General features: G+C 44.4%; 1 protein-coding gene across 5 annotated transcripts in view; it reads left to right on the plus strand.

Moving 5' to 3' along the window:
• The window catches only part of PGAP1 (post-GPI attachment to proteins inositol deacylase 1), a 764,579-nt gene that overhangs the window by 400,042 nt on the left and 340,378 nt on the right, over window positions 1–24,159 (plus strand). For 2 of the 5 annotated variants that reach the window (XM_069225846.1, XM_069225848.1), the window contains exon 20: window positions 6,608–6,652. The exons of the other annotated variants lie outside the window; for them this stretch is intronic. In XM_069225846.1, coding sequence (XP_069081947.1) covers window positions 6,608–6,652 — 45 coding nt within the window. The remainder of the gene's footprint in view (window positions 1–6,607; window positions 6,653–24,159) is intronic. 5 annotated transcript variants of the gene reach the window in all.

A 24,159-nucleotide genomic window follows, 5' to 3' on the forward strand; every position in this document is an offset into this window, starting at 1 on the left:
TGTGTGGGTGACTTTATCTAGCAACATAAAATAAAAGTGATGTTAATCACTTCGTTGGGTTTGGGTTTGATAAGACAACGGTAACAGCGCACAACTACCCCATACCTTATTGTTTTCATTCTTTATCCGTGGGCTTTTTCTAGATGTAGTCTCTGTGCCATCAGTGATTGACTCACTCATGTATTGCATCATTGCACTGCATACAAAAGCTGACTTTTAGATACATTGTCTTCCTGCTTCCACTTACTGGCAATTTATTGACTTCTGCATTAACCTGCAGGAGATGTATTGTCCCAGCTGAGCGCCATGCTAGGAGAACCATCTGCATATTTTCTTGCTGATACTGTCTTGACCCTTAAGTGCTTAACTGCACTTATACCTTTCACGATGCTTCTTCCCCATCGGAGTGAGTTGAAGCAGCAGAAATCAGACACAAAATACTCATTCGGAATTTATCTGAGCCTGGACTTGCAATCCCACAGTGCAGAAAAACATTCTAATTTTCAAAAAATTTAATCTTCAGCCATCCTCCCAATTTGGCTATCTCAGATACATGGATTGGGTGCCTGAGTAAAATTTGCCATTTTTAGGGTTTGCCACAAACAGCAAAAGCAAGCATTGGAAAAGCCAATGTCTGTCACTGACTGTCATCCTTTTGGCTTTGTCAATGCTTGTTTTGTTTTGTTATGGCTTTTGCGAAACCATATTGCCGGGGAAGCTGGCAGACCCCTATCTATCTAAAAAAAAAAAATACAAGCAAAACATAGTTTTTGTTCTCAAAACACAAATTTGCCCTAGTAGCACCTGGTACCTAAGGGGACTACCTTGTTTGTGGATGTGCCATCATTCACATGAAAGTAGCCAGTGGCTGAAATGTACTGGCCCCATGCTGATTTCTGTAGCGGGTGATAAAAAATATGAATGCCATATTAACCAATCAATGCATGAAGACGGCTGGCTGAAAACCTCTATATTTATTTAAGTATATCATGCATATAATATCAGAAAAATCAGATGGTCTTTGCTAACACCAGACATAAACAATTATATAGAATGATTAAAAAGAGAGTGGAATTGGAGTCAACCCTCTTCAGCATTTGACTTTGACATATTTTTCATGGGTTTCCATTGATTTGAAGAGGTGTGTGCCAATCCCACGTGAGTTTGAGGGGCATTTTAGTCCTGTTAGTGTTCTTATTAGATTTTGATGATGAGATCAAGAATTCCTTTTGATGGCACAACAACATTTTAATTGCTGATTTGTAATATTGCTGCTTGCTGCTTAGATGCTTTATCTGGTATTTTGTATTAAGGCACAGTGTGTGCGAGTCAGTAATTACCCTTGAGCGTTTGAATTGTTTCACTTATCTGTCATGACAACATTTTGTTGGATTTACAACTTTTTTTGTTCTCGAAGTAAAGATGTGTGGGCATTTTAGCTTTCCTAAAGAGCAGTGGCGTAGCGTGGGGGGTGCAGGGGGGGCCGGCCGCACCGGGCGCAACATCTTGGAAGAGACTAAATCCACGGGTTAGGGGGCGCAAATTACTTGCCTTGCCCCGGGTTAGGGGGCGCAAATTACTTGCCTTGCCCCGGGTGCTGACAACCCACGCTACGCCACTGCTAAAGAGCAATGAAAATACTGGTCTTGTGTCAAAAATATCTACTATGCAATATTTTACATTGTTTGCCCTGTAAGGAAAGCATTTTTTGTGAAAACGTGGGGCTGATTTAGAGTTTTGGCAAGGGTGGTACACCTTTGCAAATGTGACGGTGTACCCTGTCTGCCTAACGCTCAGCCTGCTCACCTCATTTAGAGACAGGCAGATTGTAATCTTTCTGATGGAGGAGGCCCCATTGCCTCCATCAATGGAAAGCTTACTCCAGTGGCCTGACAGTGTAGTAACCATCAGAGTAAAGCCACACACCACCTGCTGTATGTAGATGGTTGTGTTTTTTTACCAGTCAGTGCCGGGAAAAGCTTAGCAGGGAGGAACAGAAAAAACACAAGAATGATCCCAATGGGAGAAAACTGCCAGTGTGTGGGGGTCATTACGTTTTTGTTTCTGGAAAACAAAAAAAAGTTAAAAGGTTAATGGACAGCCATCAAAACCAACAGCGGTTAGACTCTTTTTTTTGAGGATGCAGTTTAACATTGCTAATGTTGCTGTTCTGGAAAGGTCCCTTTCTTTAATTAATTATTACTATTATGACTAATGGTAAGGAAAATCATATATATGCAGTTTCTTTAATAAACCGTTTTCTTATCCTAAAGAGCATTTGTTTTATATTGCATACTATCAATTGTAAGTGCTGTAAATTGCCTTCCTCCTCCTCTTTTTCTGACCTACTTTTTGGTGGTTTTAGGACTCTGCACAGTTTACCACTGCTGGCCAGTGCTAAAGTGCTTGTGCTCTCTCCCCTAAACATGTTAACATTTTCTCATACCCAATGAGCATATTTAATTTACCTCTAATCCCTTAGTAAAGTGCCCTGGGCCTGTAAATTAAATGCTACTAGTGGGCCTGCAGCCCTGATTCTGCCACCCAGATAAGTAGCCCCCTAACCTTGTCTCAGGCCTGCCATTGCTAGGCTTGTGTGCGCAGTTACACTGCCCCTTTGACTTGGCATTTAAAAATACTTGCCAGGCCTTAACTTCTCCTTTTCTTACATAATAAGTCACCCATAAGGTAGGCCCTGGGTAACCCATAATAAGTAAAAGGCAGGACATGTACTTATAAAGTTTACATGTTCTGGTAGTGAAAAACTCCCAAAGTCGTTTTTTACTACTGTGACGCCTGCTCCTCTCATAGGCCATCATTAGATATTCCCTTCTATGCTCTTAATTTGTAATTTCTGATCTGAGAGGAATACACTTGTCATATTTGGTATGGTTGGAATGGGAGTAGGAAATCCTACTTACTGGTGAAGTTTGATTTTACATTACTATTTCAGAAATGCATCTTTTAGAAAGTAGGCATTTCTCAGCACTTACTGCCTTCTGTGCCTTACAGCCTGTCTCCAATCTATGTCTGGACATTGCTTGTTGACAGCTCCCCTTGGGCATTCCACCCAGACAGCCATAAACACAAGACACTCAGCCACATCTGCATACTGAATGGGTTTCCCTGAGAAGGAAGGGTGGAGGGACTCTCACTTACACTTCAAAGGCCAGCGGCCTTACCCAACACAAAGCAGTGATAACCCCCCACAGGGATTCTGGCAGACAGGGCTGGGTTGAAAGGGGACCTGGTGCACTTCAAAACTACTCTTTAAACTTTCCTCCACTTCTGAGGCATTTTGGGTGTATATATACTGGGTCTGTGACCCTCCAAAATCAGGCAGGTCTGGATCTGCAATTGGACTCTGTCAGAGCAACTGCCTGGCTGCCCAAAGGACTCATCTGTACTGCTTTGCTGAAAAGTACTGTTATCCTGCTGTTGCCCTACTGCCTGCTGCCCCCTGACACTGCTGGAAGGAATCTGCCTTCCTCCACAAGTGTTCTCCAAGTGCTTGGATTGAGCTTGCCTCCTGTTCAGAAGTCTCAGGGCCACAAAGGCATCACCAAAAAGAAGAAAATCCCTGTATGTCGGAAAATCGGTGCAACGCTTGCAGAAATCAATGCAGTGCCTGCCTCGTGGGTGAAAAATTACTGCATCACCTACCAAATCGACGCAGCACCTGTGCCTTCTTACCAGCGTGTCAAGGATTCTCAACACATCGTCCCTGGGCATCAAAATATCCCTGCATCGCAGTGAAGAACCAAGGTTGCACGCCTGGAAATCAACAAATCACTTTGCAGCGTGGAAAGAAACAACGTATCATCTGTGCCGCACCAGAAAATCCAATGCAGCGCTTTATTTTTCAATTCAGCTCCAATTCTGTGGCCCCCATGTTTTTTTTATTTTTGACGCATCTCAGGTACTGTGTGTTAAAAGGATACAACCACTGATTCTTAAGGATTGAGACTCATTCAAATCTCTAAAAATGTATATCTTGAATTGTGCATTTTGGATTTTTTTTTGTTTTGGTCTGTTTTATTCAGATAAATATTATCTAGTTTCCTAAACTGGTGTGTAGTGCTTTTTGTGGTGTTTTCACCACTGTATTACTATATGAGTTATTGCACAAATACTTTACACGTAGCCTTCTACGTTAAGCCAGCCTGCTCTGTGCCAAGCAACTGGAGGGTGAGCACAGGATAATTTAGGTTGTGTTATGACTTACCCTGATTAGGGTTGTGGTCCCTAAATGGACAGGGTGCATACCTCTGCCAACTAGAGACCCAGTTTCTAACAGTAAGCAACCAGTATACACAATCTACAGCATTAGATAGAATAAACATATCATCTATTAGCTAAAAAGTATGTTTTTATTAATAAGATTGCATGTTTCTAATTAAAAATGCTACGATTCCCAAGTAACAAAGCAGACAAAAATGTTATGTCCTACCATACCTCACCTACCACATCTAACTTACCATATTGACTTTGCCATATCACACTGCCACACTTACCCTACCAAACCTAAACTTTTATACCTACCCACAATATCTACCATACTTAACCTACTTTGCCTAACTTTGTCTAACAAACCATACCTACCTACTGTACATAATATAACATACCTCATTCAGTATATCTAACTTATCATACCAACCTGCCATACCTTACCTACTTGTAATAACTAGCCTACCATGCCTGATGTACCTCCAGCTCTGCAGTGTGTATGTCTTATAGGTATGCAAGCCAACAAATTAACAGAGAGAGCCTGTGCACGAGCTGAGCCCTGACAATAATTGGCAACTAAATCAGGCAACAAATCATATAAAAATATGATAGTTTATTTAAAATTAAAAAAGGTATTTTTTAAATATGTGGAAGTGTTTAACCTGAATGCATCAGGTTATCTTTATGCAATGCACACCCTAAACTCAGTATTGGAAGGTGCTCTCATATATAAAAATATGAAATATATATAAAATATTTGCCTGGGATCTCAGTTTGTTCGAGTGAGTAAGCCAGGATTGTTCCAGGTTTTTTGATTTCACATAATGCAGTTCACCCACTGGATGGCTGCCCCTTTCTCCCATTTTCATCACCGAAGGTTTAGGCTTTACTTTTTTATTTGTGGCGTATGATAGTAGAATGTGCGTGCAGAAGCCACATGGTAGCTCCGCTCGTTTTGAGCTTGAGGGTCCAAGGTGGCCTCGAGGTGAGCCAGGTCTCTGGCTCGTGCCTTTTTGTGGCTCACTCGCCTCAATAATATCTCACACTTCCACTGTGGTGGTAGTTTTTTTCCTGAAAAGGGGAAGTTATGCGTGTGAGACCTCATGTAACATATTATGGTAGAGCAGCCTGCTACATAAAACATGTTTCTATTTTGAGGGACCACCAAATTGGACCTCCAAGGAACTGTGACCTTCGTTGAGACAACGCTGATTGGAGCTTTTGAAGGGTATGAAAATGTACATACTATTGCGTCTTAAAAAATAAAGCAAGACCATAAGGCACTGGCAAGGCTTATTTACCATGAAGATATAAACATATTTTCCCTGAATAGTAAATCAAAGAACAGATCTTTAAAATATGTTGCATAGTGAATCAAAACATGTTGAAACAAGTAATGAGCAGCAACACAAAATGAACCATAGTCTAAGTGGGAAAGAAGCATGAGGGAAGAATGGATGTGCAATACTATGCGCAGGTGACTGTTTATCTGAAATGTACAAATAGGATATCATTGCCGATTTTAATTAATACATTTGACCAAAAAATTGAATTTAAAAGGGAAGCTAGAATATATGCCTTGGCAATCCTTGTTTATGAAAAATTGCTGTTTAGGAGCATCCTGCGTTGACAATCAAAATCACATTTCAAATTATTTTATTTGCGGTTCTTAAGTTGAAAATGATAACTGCTAAGTCAAATTATCTTGTGTTTACTTAAAACAGGTGACATTGATGTTGTAAAATGGGTGGTAATAGTGAAACTAGTTTTCATGCTATGTTAATGTTTAAATTTATGTTCATATAATGTAATCTACATTAACAAGAAGGACATGGAATATTTAGGATTCAAATGACATATTTAGTAGTTCATTCTACTCTGCTTATGCTTCTATTAAACGTGTGTTAGTGTGTATTTCTGTAATTCATGCATGCATTTCACCTCTATTTCAACCACAAAATCTCCACATAGGGAAACCCAGACTTTTCCTGTGTAGCATGGCACTTAAAATTACACTTTCACAGTAATGCTGTTATACATGGGGTCTCTAGTTGGCAGTGGTTTGCACCCTCACTCTAGTCAGGGTAATCGAGACACACAGCTAAGATAACCCCTGTTCACCCCCTTGGTAGCTTGGGACGAGCAGTCAGGCTTATCTCAGGGGTAATGTGTAAAGTATTTGCACACACACACAACACAATGAAAACACTACAAAAGGTCTTCACACCAATTTAGAAAAAAAGCCAATATTTATCTGAATAAATCCAGACCAAAATGACAAAAATTCAACATACACAAGCAAAGATATTACTTTAACTTTAAAAAGTTGCAAAGAGTCTTAATCCAGAGAAATTAACGGTTGTCTCTTTTTAACACACAGTACCTGGGATGCGTCAAAAACAAATACGATGCGGGCTCAGAGGAGGTGAGGTGCTGGAAAACAGAGCAATGCGACGGTTTCTTACTGTGCAGGGGAGGTAATGCGTTGGTTGCTTACTGACAGGGGAGGTGATGCGTTGATTCTCTCCTCGCAGGAGAGGCGATGTGTCGGTTCCTTACTAGCAGGGGACGTGATGCATCGGTTCCTTACTAGCGGGGGAGGTAATGGTCGGTGTTCTCCTCGCAGGAGAGATAAGAAGTCGGTTTCCGGTCATGTAGTCTTGGTTCCTTGCTGCGGTGTGGAGACGATTCAAAAATCACGTAAGCAAACTTCCTAGGAAAGTATTTGTAGTGCGCAAGACCCTGCTTTTCCTGCCCTGGCCCTAGACACACTCCATGGAGTTGGAGATTGCTTTGTGTAAGGATAGGCACAGCCCTATTCAAGTGCAAGTGTCCTCTCCTCTCACCACTGTTGCCCAGGTAGACCCATCAGGATATGCAGGGCACTCCTCAGCTCCCTTTGTGGGACTGTCTAGAGTGAATTCACAAACAGCCCAACTGTCATCCTAACCCAGATGTGTATTCCACAGCCAGTCAGAGGCACAGAATGGTTAAGCAAAAAATTTCCTATTGTCTAAAGTGGCATTTTCAAACTTACATCTTTTGGTGAAGTTTTGTTTTTAAATTGTATTTTTAAGCTGTGAGTTCCAAGACCCCAATTCCACATCTCTATCTGCTCCCAATGGGAAACTACACTTAAAAAATATTTCAAGGCAATCCCCATGTTAACCTGTCAGAGATATAAGCCTTGCAATAGTGAAAATAGAATTTAGAAGTAATTCACTATTGGGACATGTAAAAAACACCAGTACGTGCCCTATGTTTTAAATAAACTGCATCCTGCCCATAGGGCTGCCATGGGCCTACCTTAGAGGTGGCTTAATACGTAGTAAAAGGGAAGGTTTGGGCCTGGCAAGTGGGTGCACATAATACACTGTGGGTGCACTTGCCAGGTCAAAGTGGCAGTTTAAAACTGCACACACAGACACTGCAGTGGCAGGCCTGAGACATGTTTACAGGGCTACTCCTGTGGGTGGCACAATCAGTGCTGCAGACCCACTAGAAGCATTTGATTTACAGGCCCTGGGCACACATAGTGCACTATACTAGGGATGTACTCGTAAATAAGATATGCCAAGTATAAATCAACCAATCACCAATACAATTTAGACAGAAGATCCTTGCAGTTAAGCACTGGTCACCATTGGTAAAGTACCCAGAAACCTAAACCTAAGCCAGCAAAAATGAAGTTCAGCACAGAATTAAAAGCAGAAGCCTAAAAGATTGGGGAAACCACGCCAAGAGCTGACAGGTCTAAAAAACGCTTACAAAAGTGCTTGCTTTCCTGAGTGGAAACAAATATGTAAACATGTTAATTTTAAATTTGCAGTATTTTAGTCTTAAGTTTGTTGTTTGAGACAATGGTAGAAATGTCAAGTATCACTGTAGGATACAATAAAATCCATTTTTGTTTTGCAAATCACTCCCTATATTAATGTATGTCTAATATCTCAATTGTAATGTCAGAAAATATGTGTGTCGGTGGATTTCATGTTAGGTTAGTTAATAATATTGTTTAAATCTTTGACTCCAGACATTTAAATGCATAGACCGCACTGTTCAAAAACATGAACGGAGGTAAGTTTGAGATTGTTTCACTTAATACGCTTTGCATAAAAGGCTTTAGATAACAGAGTAACATTAACAATGCTTATGTTTTCTTTCCTGGGCTTCGTTAGAGTATCAAGTTTTGACACACTAATTTATACCTAGTATACCCTGGAAAGGCTGTCTCCTACAAAATATTGTCCAAATCATATCAGGGTGAAGCCCACTCTCTAACTGTTTATCCCTCTAAGCAGTATGCTACTAAATGCTCACCCTGTTCACACTAATCCTTTATTAAATCCCCACTTGTTACCAACTTGCAATCTCGATCTCATTTTCAACAATAGTTCTCTCCTGCATGACATGATCCCTTACCCTTTGCCTTCTGATACGTAACATTAAATCACCAGTGACCTTCCCCATGTGCATAATAGAGCCTCCACCTGCCTGAAAACATAAACAAATCCCAAAATATTGATACAGAGGGTACTACAGTTTTCCACACATCTGGCTGTCTGCTCTTTATTCTTAAACTTAAACTTGCACATGAAACAAATGAGGCCCAAAAGACCATCTGCCTGGCTAAAGGCTGTATAAAATTGGAATATTATTTGTGGGGGTGAGAACTCACCTCAAATAGCAATCACAGTCCTTGTCAAGGTGAACCACAAAAGTCACTGAATAGTCCTGTGCTAAATTCTTTGGTAGCTTTGCACCGAAACACTCAAGCTTAACTTAGAGGTAATGTGTACGGTAATTATGCAGTAGTTAAATAGTAATAAAGTGACATCGCAACACAAAAAGAAATCTCAACCCAATTTAGAAAATTAGAGTGCCTTTCAATAAATACAATGACACCAAAAGAACACAAATCCAATAACTTGAACTAGAGATAGGTTTGAATTAAAAATAGCACCAAAATTCACAAAGCTCTGGTTGACTGATTCACTAAACCGGGTCAAAGTAAAAGTTAAGGCTGACTGCAAAGGAGTACATGTCGACTACATGGACCATGTTCATCCTGGTGAACAGTTTACCTTCTGACTTAGAAACTTTTATGGAACAAATGTGGTTGTTGGCGTGTTGGTGGAGCAGGCTAGATCTGAAGTGGGGCTCAACGGCAGCAGGTTGCTGAAGAGCAGGGTCACGGTGCAATCATTGACAAAGGCAGGAAAGCTCTGTGCAGCTGAAGATTGAAGACTGTGACCAGGTAGGCCTTGACTTCGATGGTCTGCTGCCTGGCGCCGGTCCTGATGGTTTCCTCTATGTTGGATATTAAAAACTTTCCTTGACCTTTGCAGACATTCATGAGTGTCTCTGCCATGTTTCAATCCTTCATTTTCTTGGGAGATTAAATGAGAAATCTGTAGTCGCCCAAATATATGCACACATCCAAAATGTCACCACTTAAGATTCTTTCATTCTGGTTTCAGACGTGGATGCAATAAGAAAATAGTTATTTCACAGTTACTGGATAAAAATGATGCCTGCCATGGGTATTTGGATATGAATCAATCAAAATTGCTGTATAATCTCCAGACTCCACAGGATTGAGAAATTAAACCTGAGATTCACTGAGTCCAGAGTGAGTTGGCAAAGCCTAGTGGGAGACGTGCAGGGTGGAGTCCCAATGAAAGAGTAAGACTCCTCAGGCTGCCCCCCCATTGACCCACGCAGTAGAGTGAAAGGAGGCAAGAACTGGCTGTGAGGTGACCCCATGTGGTAGCGGTCGAGGGCCGACAGACATCTAGTGAGAATCTGGTTCACTATCATATAAGACGACAGAGTGCTGGTGGTCCCATGCCTAGGACCTGCTAGATACCGGTGCTGGAACCCTGTGCAGCAACATAAGGCTTGGCAGAGCTCCAAGCTATGAAGATATTTTCACTGCTCAAAAATACAGTATTGCAATCAGGAGAAGGCAAGCAGGCACTGCTATCATGCCTGTCTCTTCCCTCTCAGGACCACAGTGGTGGTGAACACCTGGGATTTGCCCTTGGTCAACAAGGTTAAGGAGCAGCTGAACAGTTGAACCCTGCAATGTGGAAGGGAGAACAATAACATGCAAGTGAATTTGGATGCTGGCTTAATGGAACATAGGGGGAGTTGAAAGTATATGCACTGAACCGGGCCCGGGTCACAAGTGGGGAAGCCCAGCTAAAGAACATCCACCTCTTAAAAAGCCTTTACTTTATTGTTGTGCTAAAAAGAAAAAGGGGATAACAACCAAATCATTATGCCAAACAACACAGAAACACTTACATTTTGAATGAGCTAACCCTATCCCAGTCATGTTTAGGGTTGCATGCAAGACCTACTGCTTCTCCATAACACAGAAACCCCAAGCTTGAGAATAGGTAAATGTATCCTCAGTCATTAATGCTCCTGGCATCCTGAATCAAAAACTGCACTGAACGTTGCCAAATTCATACTCAAATCAGGTTTAGCTCTTGAAAGCATCTGAGGCGAAAACAGCTCAAACATAACTCAAACAGTGAACTCCTTCTGGGTTGGATAGGTCCATTGATGAAGCAAGGACTCTAGCAAGGAACCAAACATTGAACAAAAGTATAAAATTACAAAGAAAGGGAGCACACTGCCTACACTCCAGCAACAAAGTCCAACCCCAATGCATCATGGTAAATGCAGTCGAATTTGTATTCCGTTCATAAAGTAATAAAGTAATTCACCTCCATAGGCGCAGAAAATGCTGTATATCCCTGTACACGTGTTTCTGGGTTTAGCCCATCAGCAGCAGGGAGCAGCATGGTATAGGGGCTTGCTTGATCAAAAGTATACAAGCTACATGTTTGCCAAAATATACAGCTGAATCCATAGGGAACTCACTAAAGAAAGATGTTTTAGGGAAATAGGGTGTGCCTCAAATATACTTGACACCTCAACAGGTTTTAGTCAGAGATCTGTTGAAAAACTCTCTGGTATTCAGCATGGGCAGCAGCAAGATGTCATAAAAGGAAATAAAAATAATGGGTGCAAAATGAGAAAAACATGAAGATACTATATTAGACTGAGCGATAGCATGGATTTAAGTAGCACTTACATGTAATGGCACTGTCCTCCAAGAGCAGCATTTTTCTCTGAAAGATGGCTTTGTGAAGGAAACTCTTCCTGAAGGAAAATAGTGACCGACACAGCAAATAAAATAAAAATTCAACGGCCAGCAAAATATGGATATTGTACTCAAGAAAAAAGACATGGTGGTGCCTGTAGACCTTGTTTGGACATGGCACAATCAGATTGGCAACATGGAATTTATGCATGAATTAAGGGGCAAAGCAAGAAATAATTGGCCTCCAAAAAGAACAGAGTTTGCAAGTTTCACCTTCTGTTTGTATTTTGGTTATTGTAGAGCACATTCAGAACAGAGGTAATGAGGTGCCAGGCAGGTAAGAGGAGGCTGATGCAGAGCAGCCACCTATAGTGAGGACAGCCAAGTCTTTAGGTGCTTTCTAAATGGCAGGATGGACGATATGTCTATAATTTTGGAGGGAGCGAATTCCATAGCCTGACAGCTGCCACTGACAAGGCTTTGTCTCCCCATTTAGCTTTTTTGCTCCTTACAGTCTGGGCCAGCCTAAGCCCAGCTGATCTTAAAGGGAGGTTGGGAGTATACCAATTAATGGCAGTTTGCAGGTATCCTGATCCTTGAGAGTGGAGGGCCTTATTGGTCAAGCACAATGCCTTGAAGGTAATGCACTTTCTGATGGAATGCCAGTGCAGTTTCTTCAGACCTTCTTTAATTGGGGTGAATTTCGGCAGACCCAGCACTAATCCAGCGGCAGCATTTTGTATTAGCTGCAACTTGTGAAGGGATGATTGATTTATATTTAAATACAGGGCATTACAGTAGTCCAGTCTGGAGATTAAAAGAGTCAGCACCACGGTTGCCCTGAGGTCTAGAGGAAGGAGTGGCAGAACTTTGTTTAGTTTTCTAATTATCCAAAGGCAGGTATAGGCAACTTTATTTATCTGTGAATTGAAAGTCAGATCTGAATTGCAGATGACCCCCAAGGTTCTTCGCTTCAGAGATTAGAGTGGAAAGGGTCCCACAGATCTCATGCCACCTGCTATGGCTCCAAATGGAGGTATTTGCCCCAAAGATGATGACCTCCGTTTTATCCCTGTTCATTTTCACCCAATTATGGTTCATCCAATTTCTGATTTCTTTCATGCAGGATTGAAATCTATGTGCTGTGATCTGTACGTTTGCATGAACAGTAACAATAATTTGGGTATCGTCGGCATATGAGGACACCTGGAAGTTACAAGATCGGATCTTGGGAAGCCTACCTATCAGTATCAGAAGAGAAGCTGTAGGAAATATAAACCAATATTGAAGAGACTAAACAAAAGACCAGTGACATATATGCCCAACATTTCTTTAGGGGTAGGGCCATCATTTTCCTATTTACAGCTAGAACCATTTAAATGCCTCCCGGAAGATGCCGGAAAACAGAATGACGTGCCATAATATCTGTATGTGATGCATCCCCCAAAAAGAAGAAGTAGGTGTGTCAGTGGTAAAGTTTGTCGAAACTGCCCTAATCAGAGCTTTGTGCCTCCCAAAAGTCACCAGATTGCAGGTTATTAGAGCCCTGAGACTACCCCTTCTCCCCCGAGAAACAATCTGAGCCTTCAAGGGTACTGCTATTCAGGTTGTTAGGCTTCTGCTTAATGTCTTGAGTGAGAATTTTAATTAGGTCTTCCCCCAAACATTTTGCCTTTGGCCTTCACACCTCCTGTTTTCTGAATTTGTTTTTGTTGGCATTAGAACTTATTGTACTTTACCACTGCTAAACTGCTTTTTCACACTCTCTCAAACATGGTACAATTGGCCTACACTTGATTGGCAGATTTAGTTGACATGTAAGTCCCTAAAAAAGTGGTACTAGGGCTGGTTAATTACATGCAATTAGTGGGACCGCTGCACACATTGTGCCTCCCAATAAAGTAGGACTTTAAAGCAAGTCTCAGGCCTGTAATTGCTGCCTGTAGTGCAGTTTTAACCCGCCAGCTTATCCTGGCAAAACTAACCTTTTGCTAGAGCTAAACCATCTTTTTTAATACATACAAGTCACCCCTTTGCATTGTATTTAAAATGTGCAGCCTGAAAGTTTACTTTTTACAAGTTGTGGTAGTGGAACACTCTTCAATCAGTTTTTCTTGACTGTAAGGCCTATCTCTCCAATTGGATTACATTAGGTTGCCTTATTATATTTAAAAAGTGCTAACGTTTGATTGAAAGCAGGTAGCATTATCATGTTTGAACTTAAATGAATTATAATTTCATATCCTCTTTAATGGTAAAGTCAGATATCTGATAGAAACTTATAGCTGCAGATTCCTTACCTTTGGATTTCCCAGTCTTCAGCCTGTATCTGGAAACCTTTGCTTGAGCAATACCCCTTGCCCATGCCATTGAGTGGCTTCATTCGGCTAAGCATGGCATCAGTGTAGCTGGTTGTGACCTCATGGTCACCTATATAGGCGCCACCCAGGCGTTCGGACGTCAGTTAATTTCTTTCCATGCCATTTAGCGCAGATCCGGAGAGAGCTACCCTTATTTCAATGTTTTGTCAAGATTATTTGGTGTGTTTCGAGGAAATGGTTTCAAAGAAGGTTGAGTTTAAACCGTGTGGTGCCTGTCACGGCGCCATGTCAGTCACTGACCCCCATCTTGTTTGCCTGTGGTGCCTGGAGCGCGACCACAACTCCAAGTCGTGCTTGGACTGTCGGGCCATGGTGCCGAAGGCTTTGAGTGAGCGGTCCCTAAAGCTGTTGTGGCTCGCCAGTCGGCAACACCAGTGCATGCGACTCTGAGAAGGTCTCAGTCCTGTTCAAGGTGGAGGTCGCAAGACCGATCTTGGAGCCCCAAGTCCTTTTCTTCCCATTCGAGATCCGTGGGATACTAGGGAAACAGGCACAAGAAGAAGATGAAGTCCAAGCGGACTTCGACTTTACCTCACCTGTTGGCTGGAGAGACGAATGGGGAACGTTTGCATTTTTGGCACTGTTCTGCAGAGCTGTTAGCTAGTTTTACTCTGGATCTCCCACCTTTTCTGGGGCCGAGTCGACACCCACTCAAATAAAGTAATTTTACGAGGCCATGCACCACGTATTTGAGAGTACCGAACCCTTTGGTGAGCCTTCAGGCCCCATGGGGTTGAGTGACACTCCTACCGTGTCCATGCCAGCGGCTTCGGCTTAGGCATCAGTGGAGTCTCATGGACCCCAGGCAGGATCCAGATCGGTGCAGATCGTCCCCCTGCGGCCTTCTCCATCGCAGGTCCCGACGCTGATGCCCCCGGCACCGCCTGTGCAGCCCCATATCCCGAAGTCTGTAATGTTATCTTGCCAGCCAGGCGTCAAACCATATGCCTACCATCAGCAGAAATGTGTAAAAGATTGTCTCTCTGCGTCTCTGTCTGATATTCTTATTTTCATTCTTTCTCTTGCCCAACAGGGAATGGGGACATTAAAGGACTATCTTTCTGCTCTATTAGCCTTTTTGCAGCTGCCTGATCAACCCTCTCTTTTCAAATCCCCTATTGTAAATAGGTTTTTTAAAGGGCTTGTAAATATGTTTCCGTATACGCCTTTTGTAATGCCTCAGTGGGATCTTAATTTTGTTCTAACGTACCTCATGTGCGCTCCTTTTGAGCCATTACAAAATTGTATCCACCGACTGTTCACCATCAAGACAGCCTTCTTAGTGGCAATAACATTTGCCCGAAGGGTGAGTGAGATACAGCCTTATCATCTAAACCACCATATCTCACTGTGTTTCTGGAAAAAATGGTATTATGGACCCGTGACCCCTTTCCATCTGGGTCAAAAACTATCACCTTGCCTACCTTTTTTGCTCCCCCACATCCCTCCAAGGAAGATGAGCAACTTCACCGTCTGGATGCAAAAAGAGCGTTGTTGTTCTACCTTGGCAGCACAAAAGAATTCTGGGTGGACGACCAACTCTTTGTGGTGTATGTGGGAGCATAGCAGGGTCGAGCAGTACAGAAGTGGACTATTTCGTGCTAGGTAATTCTCGGAATTAAGATCTGCTATGCCCTGACTAAGAAGCAGCCTCCCAAAGGCTTGCGGACCCATTCGACCAGGGGAAAAGCTGCGACCACAGCGTTAGCAAGTGGAGTCGCGGTCCTGGACATCTGTCAGGCAGCAGCATAGGCCTCTTTGCATATGTTTGCTAGACACTACTGTCTGGACAGTCAGGTCCGGAGGGACGGGTATTTCACCCATTCGGTCCTGCAGGACTTTCTTGTTTGAAAACATTGTCCGCTGCCCAATGCCAGGAGGATATGGCTTGGTTATCTAATCAAAGGTAAGGAATCTGCAGCTAGTAGTCTCTATCAGATGAACAAGTTACTTACCTTTGGTAACGCATTATCTGGTAGAGACTCTTATGCACCCCCAGGGCTATGCTGAATTTTGAGGGGGAGCACTTGGCCCCCGGTGCCCCGGGGACCACCACAACCGGGCCACATAATAATGTAACGGGTTCTGTTTGGGACACCCAAACCCCTGGGACCACAACCCCCGGGACTATGTCCTTGTCATTGGAGGGCACAGCGAGTCCCCCTTTTTGGAGCCACAGATGGCCCTGGGAACCACCTCCCAGGGCTGGCTCCTGCTATGTTCCAGGGTGCCCACCCCCGGGGCTCTGCAGCTGCAGCCAAGCCACAGCAAAAACTTTGGGTTTTGACAGCGGGACTCTGCAGAGATGAAATGCTTCAGCAGGCACAGAGCTGCTGTCCAAGCAGCTCTGTGCTTGCTGAAGCAATGGGACCGTGAGGGAAGCCTTAAGGCTTTCCCGGCAGTGCCAGGTAGCCCATAAGTGCATTTAAAAAAACTAAATATTTAAAATAAATAAATCAATATTGAGGGCTCTCCCGCTTCCCAGATAGCCCATAAAGGGCTAAGAAAAAAATAAACAAATAAATAATAACTTATAGCTCAGTGTGAAGGTCTCTAGACATTCACACTGAGCCGTCAGGGTTCAAGTCCAGCCGGACTCGCTTTATTTTATTTTATTTTTTCTTTTCAATGTACAAATTAGTTTTATTTTTAAACCATGACAAATAAATTTTTAATTTTTAATTGTAGAGAAAAGTCTAATTCTGAGTAAATCAAAGTCTAAAAAATTATCTATCTCTATCCCTCTCACTTACTTTTTCTCGCTCTGTATCTCTTCAATTTCTTCTATTCACACGCCCACTCAGACACATATGCACCCCCTCACACACCCACTCAGACACTCACGCACCCACTCACAGACCTACTGGCACCCTTCTGCACCCACTCACAGACCTGCGCACACACTCATGCACCCACTAAAACACTGATGTACGTACTCTCACACCCAGACAGACACACTTACAGCTACTCTCACCCCCAGATACATGCTTTCACAACTATTCTGACACCGAGGGAGGCCGTGATCAACTCCAGCCACGCACGGCCAAAGGGACATTCACAGTGTGGGGGTGGGTGGTTTGGCGGGTTGGCCGCAGAGTCTGAATGCAGGCCAGGTCTTGCGGGCAACCTCCATTTAGCACAGGCGAAGGCTGTGCACAGTGGAAGGTTGGCTGCTTATAAGAGGTTGGCCTCGGCCGGGCCCTGTGGCCAACCGCCACCGCGCCCGGCCTTGGATTAACGTCTAGCAATAAAAATTACTATACATTTTTTTTAAAAACATTCAAATTCATTTAAAAATCCAAAGGTTACACAGACATTATACTTCGGCTCACATTTTAAACATACAAAACCATAGAAATTCACCAGTTATAGTTGGAGTTACCTCAAGTAACTATAACTCGTGCCCTAAGGTAACTATAACTTGTGCCCTCGTCATGCATTGCTAATTACCCCACAAATTACGGCACTCATTACATCTTTGATATATAGGGACGCGTAGGCTCTGTGAACCCTCCCGATCTTGTGCTGACATCTGATCAGCTGCAGACACTTTAACAAGGCAGTGTTGGCAGCCATCTTAGGACAAAGGATTAAAAAAAAAAAGGGGCCAGGGTAGGGATACCCTGACCTCTTAGCTCTGGTGCTGAGGTCCCAGAGGGACCCCCCCAGGGCAAAAAAGCATTTTTTATTTTCTTCGAGAGTTGCAGCTGATCTGGTGAAAAAAAAAAAACAAAAAAAGGCTTTTGCACTTGTTTTGTAGACAGCCCCCAGGTGGACCACGTCCTGGGGACGTGTCAAAAATAAGGAGGGGGCGCACAGAGCCCCCTTCTAGGGCTTTCGGAACCCCATGGGCTGCCACCTCCCCGGGGCTTATATTACATTGAATGTGGGGGGGCCTTCTGTGCCCAGGGACCACCACCTCCCCAGGGAAAAATGCTTTTACTTAAGTAAGGGTGGTCCTTTGGATCTCCCCCCGTGCCCCAGGGACCACCACCAACTTTAAAAAATATGCAGGGGGGCCACAATGCCCCCCCCCGTAGCTCTGGGGCCCACCACCTCCTCAGGGCCAAACATAAAATGAAATGGGGGGGGGGTAGTGCCCTCTCCCCCCGGCAGCCCCGGGGACTGCCACATCCCGGGGGCTGAATTTAAAGAAGATACCTGGCCCCTGAGACCACCATCTCCCTGCTGCAAATTCTAATGTTGGTGGGGGGTTGCCCAGGCTCCTTTGTGGAGCCAATAAAGGCCTTGGGGACCGCCACACCCCAGAGCGGGCTACTGCTATGTCTCGGGGTGCCCTCCCCCAGGACATAGTTGTTTGCTCTGACTTGAACTTTGACAACTCCACTTGCAGCAAGTTAGAGCTATGAGAGGTACGCTCTGCAGAAATGTGGGCAGGGAAACAGATGAAACTATTGCTCAAACAGAGAGAGAGATGCATCTTTAGCAGCTCCCTTTCTGTGACACCAATGCCTGCTCCTGGAGGAGACGGGGAGTCTCCCCCTGCAGTCCTCAACCATTTAGACTGGGTGCTTGGGGTCACTCATGCTACATAGCCAGGACCCGAGGTATGGGGTCCCCGGGGCCAAGATCAGCCTGTGGATGGGGATGCAGGGGGATTGCAGTTCCACCTTCCCCCAAAATATAAAATGTTTATGCTGGTCCCTGGGGGGTGGGTCCATGGAGGGGGGCCACACAGCCCCTCCCTCCCCCCCCAACAAAAATAATATATTAACGCTGGGGCCCAGGGACGGGGTGCCTGGGTCAAAATTGGCCTGAGAAGGGTGGCTGCTTGGCCCCCCTACCCCCCCAAAAAAACTTTTTAGAAGGCCGAGCACTGGGGAATGGGGTCCCTGGGGCTGAAATTGGCCAGGGGAGGTGGGCACTTGGCACCCCCTCCCCCAAACAGAAAAAAAAATTAGAAAGCCAGGCTCTGGGGGTTGGGGATCCCGGGGCTGAAATCGACGGGGGAGTGGGGACCTGCGACCAACTCCCGCTGCGCATCGCCAAAGACTATGTGCAGCATGGTGTTTGATGTTTAGGAGAGTTGGCCGCTCGTGCGCGGTGGTGGTTGGACTAACATATAGTAATTAAAATTACTTTTCATTTAAAAAAAAAAAAACCATACAGATTCACTGTAAAAAACAAAGGTTACAGGGACGTTATAGTTGGGGAATAGAATGTAAAAATACATAGAAATTAACTTTAAAAAAACAAAGGTTAAAGCTAAATATCCTCATAATTTCGGCACTCATGACATCTTTGATAACATCCTTGATAATATGAATGTAATATTTGCGGTAAAATGTTTGAAGAAAAAATTGTGCATGGCAGGGCAGTTATAGTTACTTGAAATAACTAACTTTAACAGGTGAAATTCTATGGTTTTGTACATTTAAAATGTGAGCCTAATTATAACATCCCCGTATTGTATTTTTTCAGTGAATATATATATTTATATATATATACACACACACACAATTTTTTTTTTTTTACTTGTCCATATCTTTGTCACTGTTTGATGAATCTTCACAAAATTTTCAAAAAAAAAAGTGATACTTGTGCACGGAAAGTTTCTGGATGATCAGTCAAGTGGGGGCTGAGAAAAAGGGGCCTGGGGGGTCAAAAAACGTGTTTCCTATGTTAATTCCCAGAGGATCCACTGGATTGAATTACACATAATTTGGCAAAAAGGTAGGTTTTAGTACGCAGATTATGCTATTGCATATTTGATGTAAATCCATTCAGTTTTTTTTTTAGGAATTAAAGGGGAAATACATTTGTATATCTAGGGTCGCAGATTTTCGCTGCATATTCGCCAATGTACTTGCTAACAGGAATGCTGTAATTAACTGGCCACCATCTGACCAGAAATTTGCAGCTGCAATATTAGGTAATGGGACACAATCCCCGGGGCTGAAATATAAAATGTAAAGTGGCATAAGGGGTCAGGGTGGAGGTACACTGACCCCAGAGCTCTGATATAAGGGTCTGTGAGGGTGAAATTACGCCCTTAAAAATATTTTTTTCACACTGCGCAATATTCATGAACACGTCTCGACACTCAGCGCAGTCCCCTGTGTAACATTGCAACAAATTTGTGAATATTGGCGACAACAAAAAACCATTCAGCCATACATACACTAATTCATTCACTCATAGTAGCACTCTCACACCTACTCACAGACCCACTCACGCACCCACTTAGACTCTGACACACCCACTCACAGACCCAGTCTGAGCCTTATGCACCCACTCACACACCCACTCACAGACCCTCATGAACCCATTCACAGCCACACTCAGACCCTCACACACCCATTCAAACACTGACGCACCCACTCAGAGACCCACTCAGACGCTGACGCACCCACTTACAGACCCACTCAGACCGTCACACATCCACGTACAGAACCACTCAGACCCTCACACACCCACTCTCACACCCAGGCAGACACACTTAGGACCAGAGGCAGCCTCTCACATCCAGAGAGACAGTCCGTTCGGCAGCGCATGGTGCAGGGCAAAAGTCAAAGACAGTCTTATTGTTTATAAGTACACTTTGGCTGTGTACTGCCTTATGCCCTTGGATATAAATAAGGTTTGATATTTTTTCCCCCAGCTGTTACCACTCTACTAAAGTGGTAATAGGTAGGGAAAAATAAAAGCTTCTTTATGTTTTTTTAAAATGTACAAAGTTCTGCGGTACTTGAAATTAAAAAAAAAATAAAAATACACTGTACTACACCATATTTTACAAATACACTGGACTACAATGTATTTTCATTTTTTAACATATTTAAATCTATACAAAAACGTCTACAGAGTACCGCGTTAATACCTACAAATAACTGCGTTACTTACATTTTATTTTAAATGTGCAGTTTTCCCTAAACTGCGGTACAAATATATAGAAAATTATACATGAATTTCTCTAACTATTATAACTTTCATAAAGTGGTATTAGGAAGGGGACAACAGTAACACCTAATAGTTACTTAGATATAAGTCCCTAACCCAGAACACTGCAAAAATGTGCAGAAAACTAGATGGATGCCTTTTACGTTTTGTAAAGTCAGCCCTTAGCCAATCAGATACTGCCTTCTTATCAGCATGTGCTGTGCTATTTTGTGAAGTTACCACGGTATACCACGGCATAATATACTTCCAAGTGTTTTAACAGTTATAACTTTAACACTACTTACATGATCTACACATACTATCAAAAATTCGTTTTTACACCTCATAGTCTATATTCTTGGCACATTATGGTGGTCATTTCAACATTGGAGGTAAAAACCGCTTACCGCCACGCTGACGGCCTCCAACATACTGCCGCAGTGGCGAATATCCGTTTGGCATATCATGACACACACACGCCAAACCGACAGAATACAGCCACATACACAAATCCGCCAGCCCTAAGGTCAGTGGTAAACTGTCAGTACCAACACCCATACTGTTAATCAATCAATCAATCAATCAGATCATTTGTAAAGCGCACTACTCACCCTGAGGGTCTCAAGGTGCTGATGGGGGGGGCTGCTACTGATTGTACAGCCAGGTCTCGAGCTGTCTCCTGAAGGTAAGTGGGTCCTGTGTCTGATGTTGGTGGATGGGAAGAGTGTTCCACACCTTGCCACCGGTGGTCATTCTGTGGATGTATGGGATGGTGGTGAGGGCAAGGTCAGCGGAGCAAAGCTGTCAGGTCAGGGTGTAGAAGGAGAGCCTTCTGTTGAGGTATTCTAGTCCGGTGTTGTGTAGTGCCTTGTGAGCATGGATGAGGAGTTTGAAAAATATTCTCTTGTTGATGGGGAGCCAGTGCAGGTCTCTCAGGTGGGCTGTGATGTGGCTCTGGCGGGGGATGTCCAGGATAAGGCATGCGGAGGCGTTCTGTATGCGTTGCAGTCTTTTCTGGAGCCTGGCTGTAGTTCCTGCTTAGAGGGCGTTGCTGTAGTCCAGTTTTCTGCTTACGAGGGCTTGGGTCACTGTCCTTCTGGTTTCAGTGGGGATCCATTTGTAGATCTTCCGAAGCATGAGGAGGGTGTTGAAGCAGGAGGAAGAGACGGCATTGACTTGCTGGGTAATTGATAGCGATGAGTCCAGGATGAATCCCAGGTTGCGTGCGTGGTCGGTGGGTGTCGGTGCAGTTCCCAGTGTTGCAGGCCACCAGGAGACCTCCCATGTGGAGGGTGTGGAGCTTAGGATGAGCATCTCAGTTTTGTCAGAATTCAGTTTAAGGAAGCTGTTCTTCATCTTTTTGATGATGGCCTTCATTCCTTCGTGGAGGTTGGTTTTGTCAGTGGCAGGGTCCTTTGTGAGGGAGAGGATCAGCTGGGTGTCATCGGCGTATGAGACGATGTTGAGGTTGTGAGATTGGGCGATGTTTACGAGCTGCACCTTGTAGACGTTAAAGAGGGGCGGGCTGAGGGACGATCCCTGGGTACGCCACAGAAGATTTTGGTGGCTTCAGAGCAGAGTGGAGGGAGGCAGACTCTCTAAGTTCCGCCGGCGATGAAGGAGATGATCCAGTCCAGGCTCTGTCACTGATCCCTTCTTCGTTGAGGCGTGTGCCTAGGGTATGGTGGCAGACGGTGTCGAACGCAGCCGAGAGGCCCGGTTTTGATGTTGTCGAGTATGATCCTGATATTGTCAGTGGCAGCGATGAAAGCAGTTTCAGTGTGGTTGTTGCGGAATCTGGATTGGGACAGGTCCAGAGTGTTGTTCTCCTCGAGGAAACGGGTCAGTTGCTTGTTGACAATTTTCTTGATGACTTTTGCCGGGAAGGGGAGCAGGGAGATGGGCCGGAAGTTCTTGAGGTCCTCTGGGGCCGCCTTGGGTTTCTTGAGGAGTGCGTTGATCTCGGCGTGTTCAGCTCTCTGGTAATGTGGCGGTCTCAAAGGAACTGTCGATGATCTCCCAGAGTTAGGGTACGATTACGGAACTTGCTTTGTTGAAGATGTGGTGAGGGCAGGGGTCGGATGGTGAGCCGGAGTGGATGGTGTTCATGGTTTTGATTGTGTTGTCGTCATTGACGTGGGTCCAGGAGAGCAGGAGGCTGGTGGGCGGTGAATCTGTGGTGTTGGTGGTTGTCTGCGATCTTGCGGTAGAAGAAGGTGGCTAGGGAGTCACAGAGATCTTGTGATGGCCGGATGTTGTTGATATTGGAGCTGGGGTTGGAGAGTTCCTCCACGATGTTGAAGAGCTCCTTGTAGCTCTGTGTGTTGTTGTCGATGTGTTGAAGGTGATTCTTTTGGCGGATGAGTTGGTGTCGCGGATGGCGTTCTTGGAGGCTGTGTGGTTGTCCGATGTCTGTTCTTTGCACGACTTTTTCTCAAGTCTTCGGCATGTTTGATTGGATTCTTGGATGTCAGCGGTGAACCAGAAGGCCTTTCTGTTGGTGCATCTGTTAGAGGGTTTCTTGATCGGGGCAAGAGTGTTGGCACAGTCGTCGATCCCTTGCCTGGGCTTGCAGGCTGCTGTGTTGGTGTCGGCGGTGTCGATAGGTGGGTTCTAGAAGAGGGTGGTGATCAGCTGGTCTTCGGTGACCTTGTTCCATCTGCGGTGGGGGACCTGTTGCAGGTGACGGTGTTTTGTGGGTTTCTCGAAGGAGAGGTTGATGCGGCGATGGTCTGTCCAGTGGAGTTCGGTGGTGTGGCTGAAGGAGACGTGTTTGCTGGCGGAGAAAATGGGGTTGGGCGTGTGTCCTGCAGAGTGGGTGGGTGTCTTGACGAGCTACTTGAGGCTGAGGTTGTCGAGCAGGGTGGTGGAGTTGGTGTTCTCGAGGTGGAAGTTCAGGTCCCCGAGGAGTCCCCGTTACACCAACAGAACAGCGCCCACCACATCATGACCCACGAATCACTATGGCTGACATTCAACGGCGGTAAACCATTGGCAGTACACACCGCCACGCTCAGATTGGACACCCAAATACTAAACTACACAACAGCGGCCAATTCAAATAGCACACACCTCACACCCATACACACATCACACCCACCCACTCACACCACTATAAAACACACACCTACATTACCCACAACCCTTTACGAATACAAATCATTGCCACCAGACAGACATCAAGACCACTGCAACAACTACACTCATACCCATACATCCCTCACACGCTCCGCTACCCACACCCAATCACACCACCCAACACCCACACTCTTACACACACAACACAACCCCCATGGCCCCACAAAGGCACCCCCGTTTCACAGATGAGGAGTTGCGGGTCATGGTGGAGGATATAGTCAGGGGAGAACCACCGCTGTTTGGAGCACAGATACAGCAGATATTCATTACAAGGAAGATGGAGCTATGGTGGAGAATCGTGGACAGGCTGAACGCAGTGGGACAACATCCAAGAACAAGGGACGACATCAGGAAGAGGTGGAACGACCTACGGGGAAAGGTACGTTCCGTGGCAGC

The sequence above is a fragment of the Pleurodeles waltl genome, chromosome 3_1, assembly GCF_031143425.1.
Source record: "Pleurodeles waltl isolate 20211129_DDA chromosome 3_1, aPleWal1.hap1.20221129, whole genome shotgun sequence".
Taxonomy (NCBI): Eukaryota; Metazoa; Chordata; class Amphibia; order Caudata; family Salamandridae; genus Pleurodeles; species Pleurodeles waltl.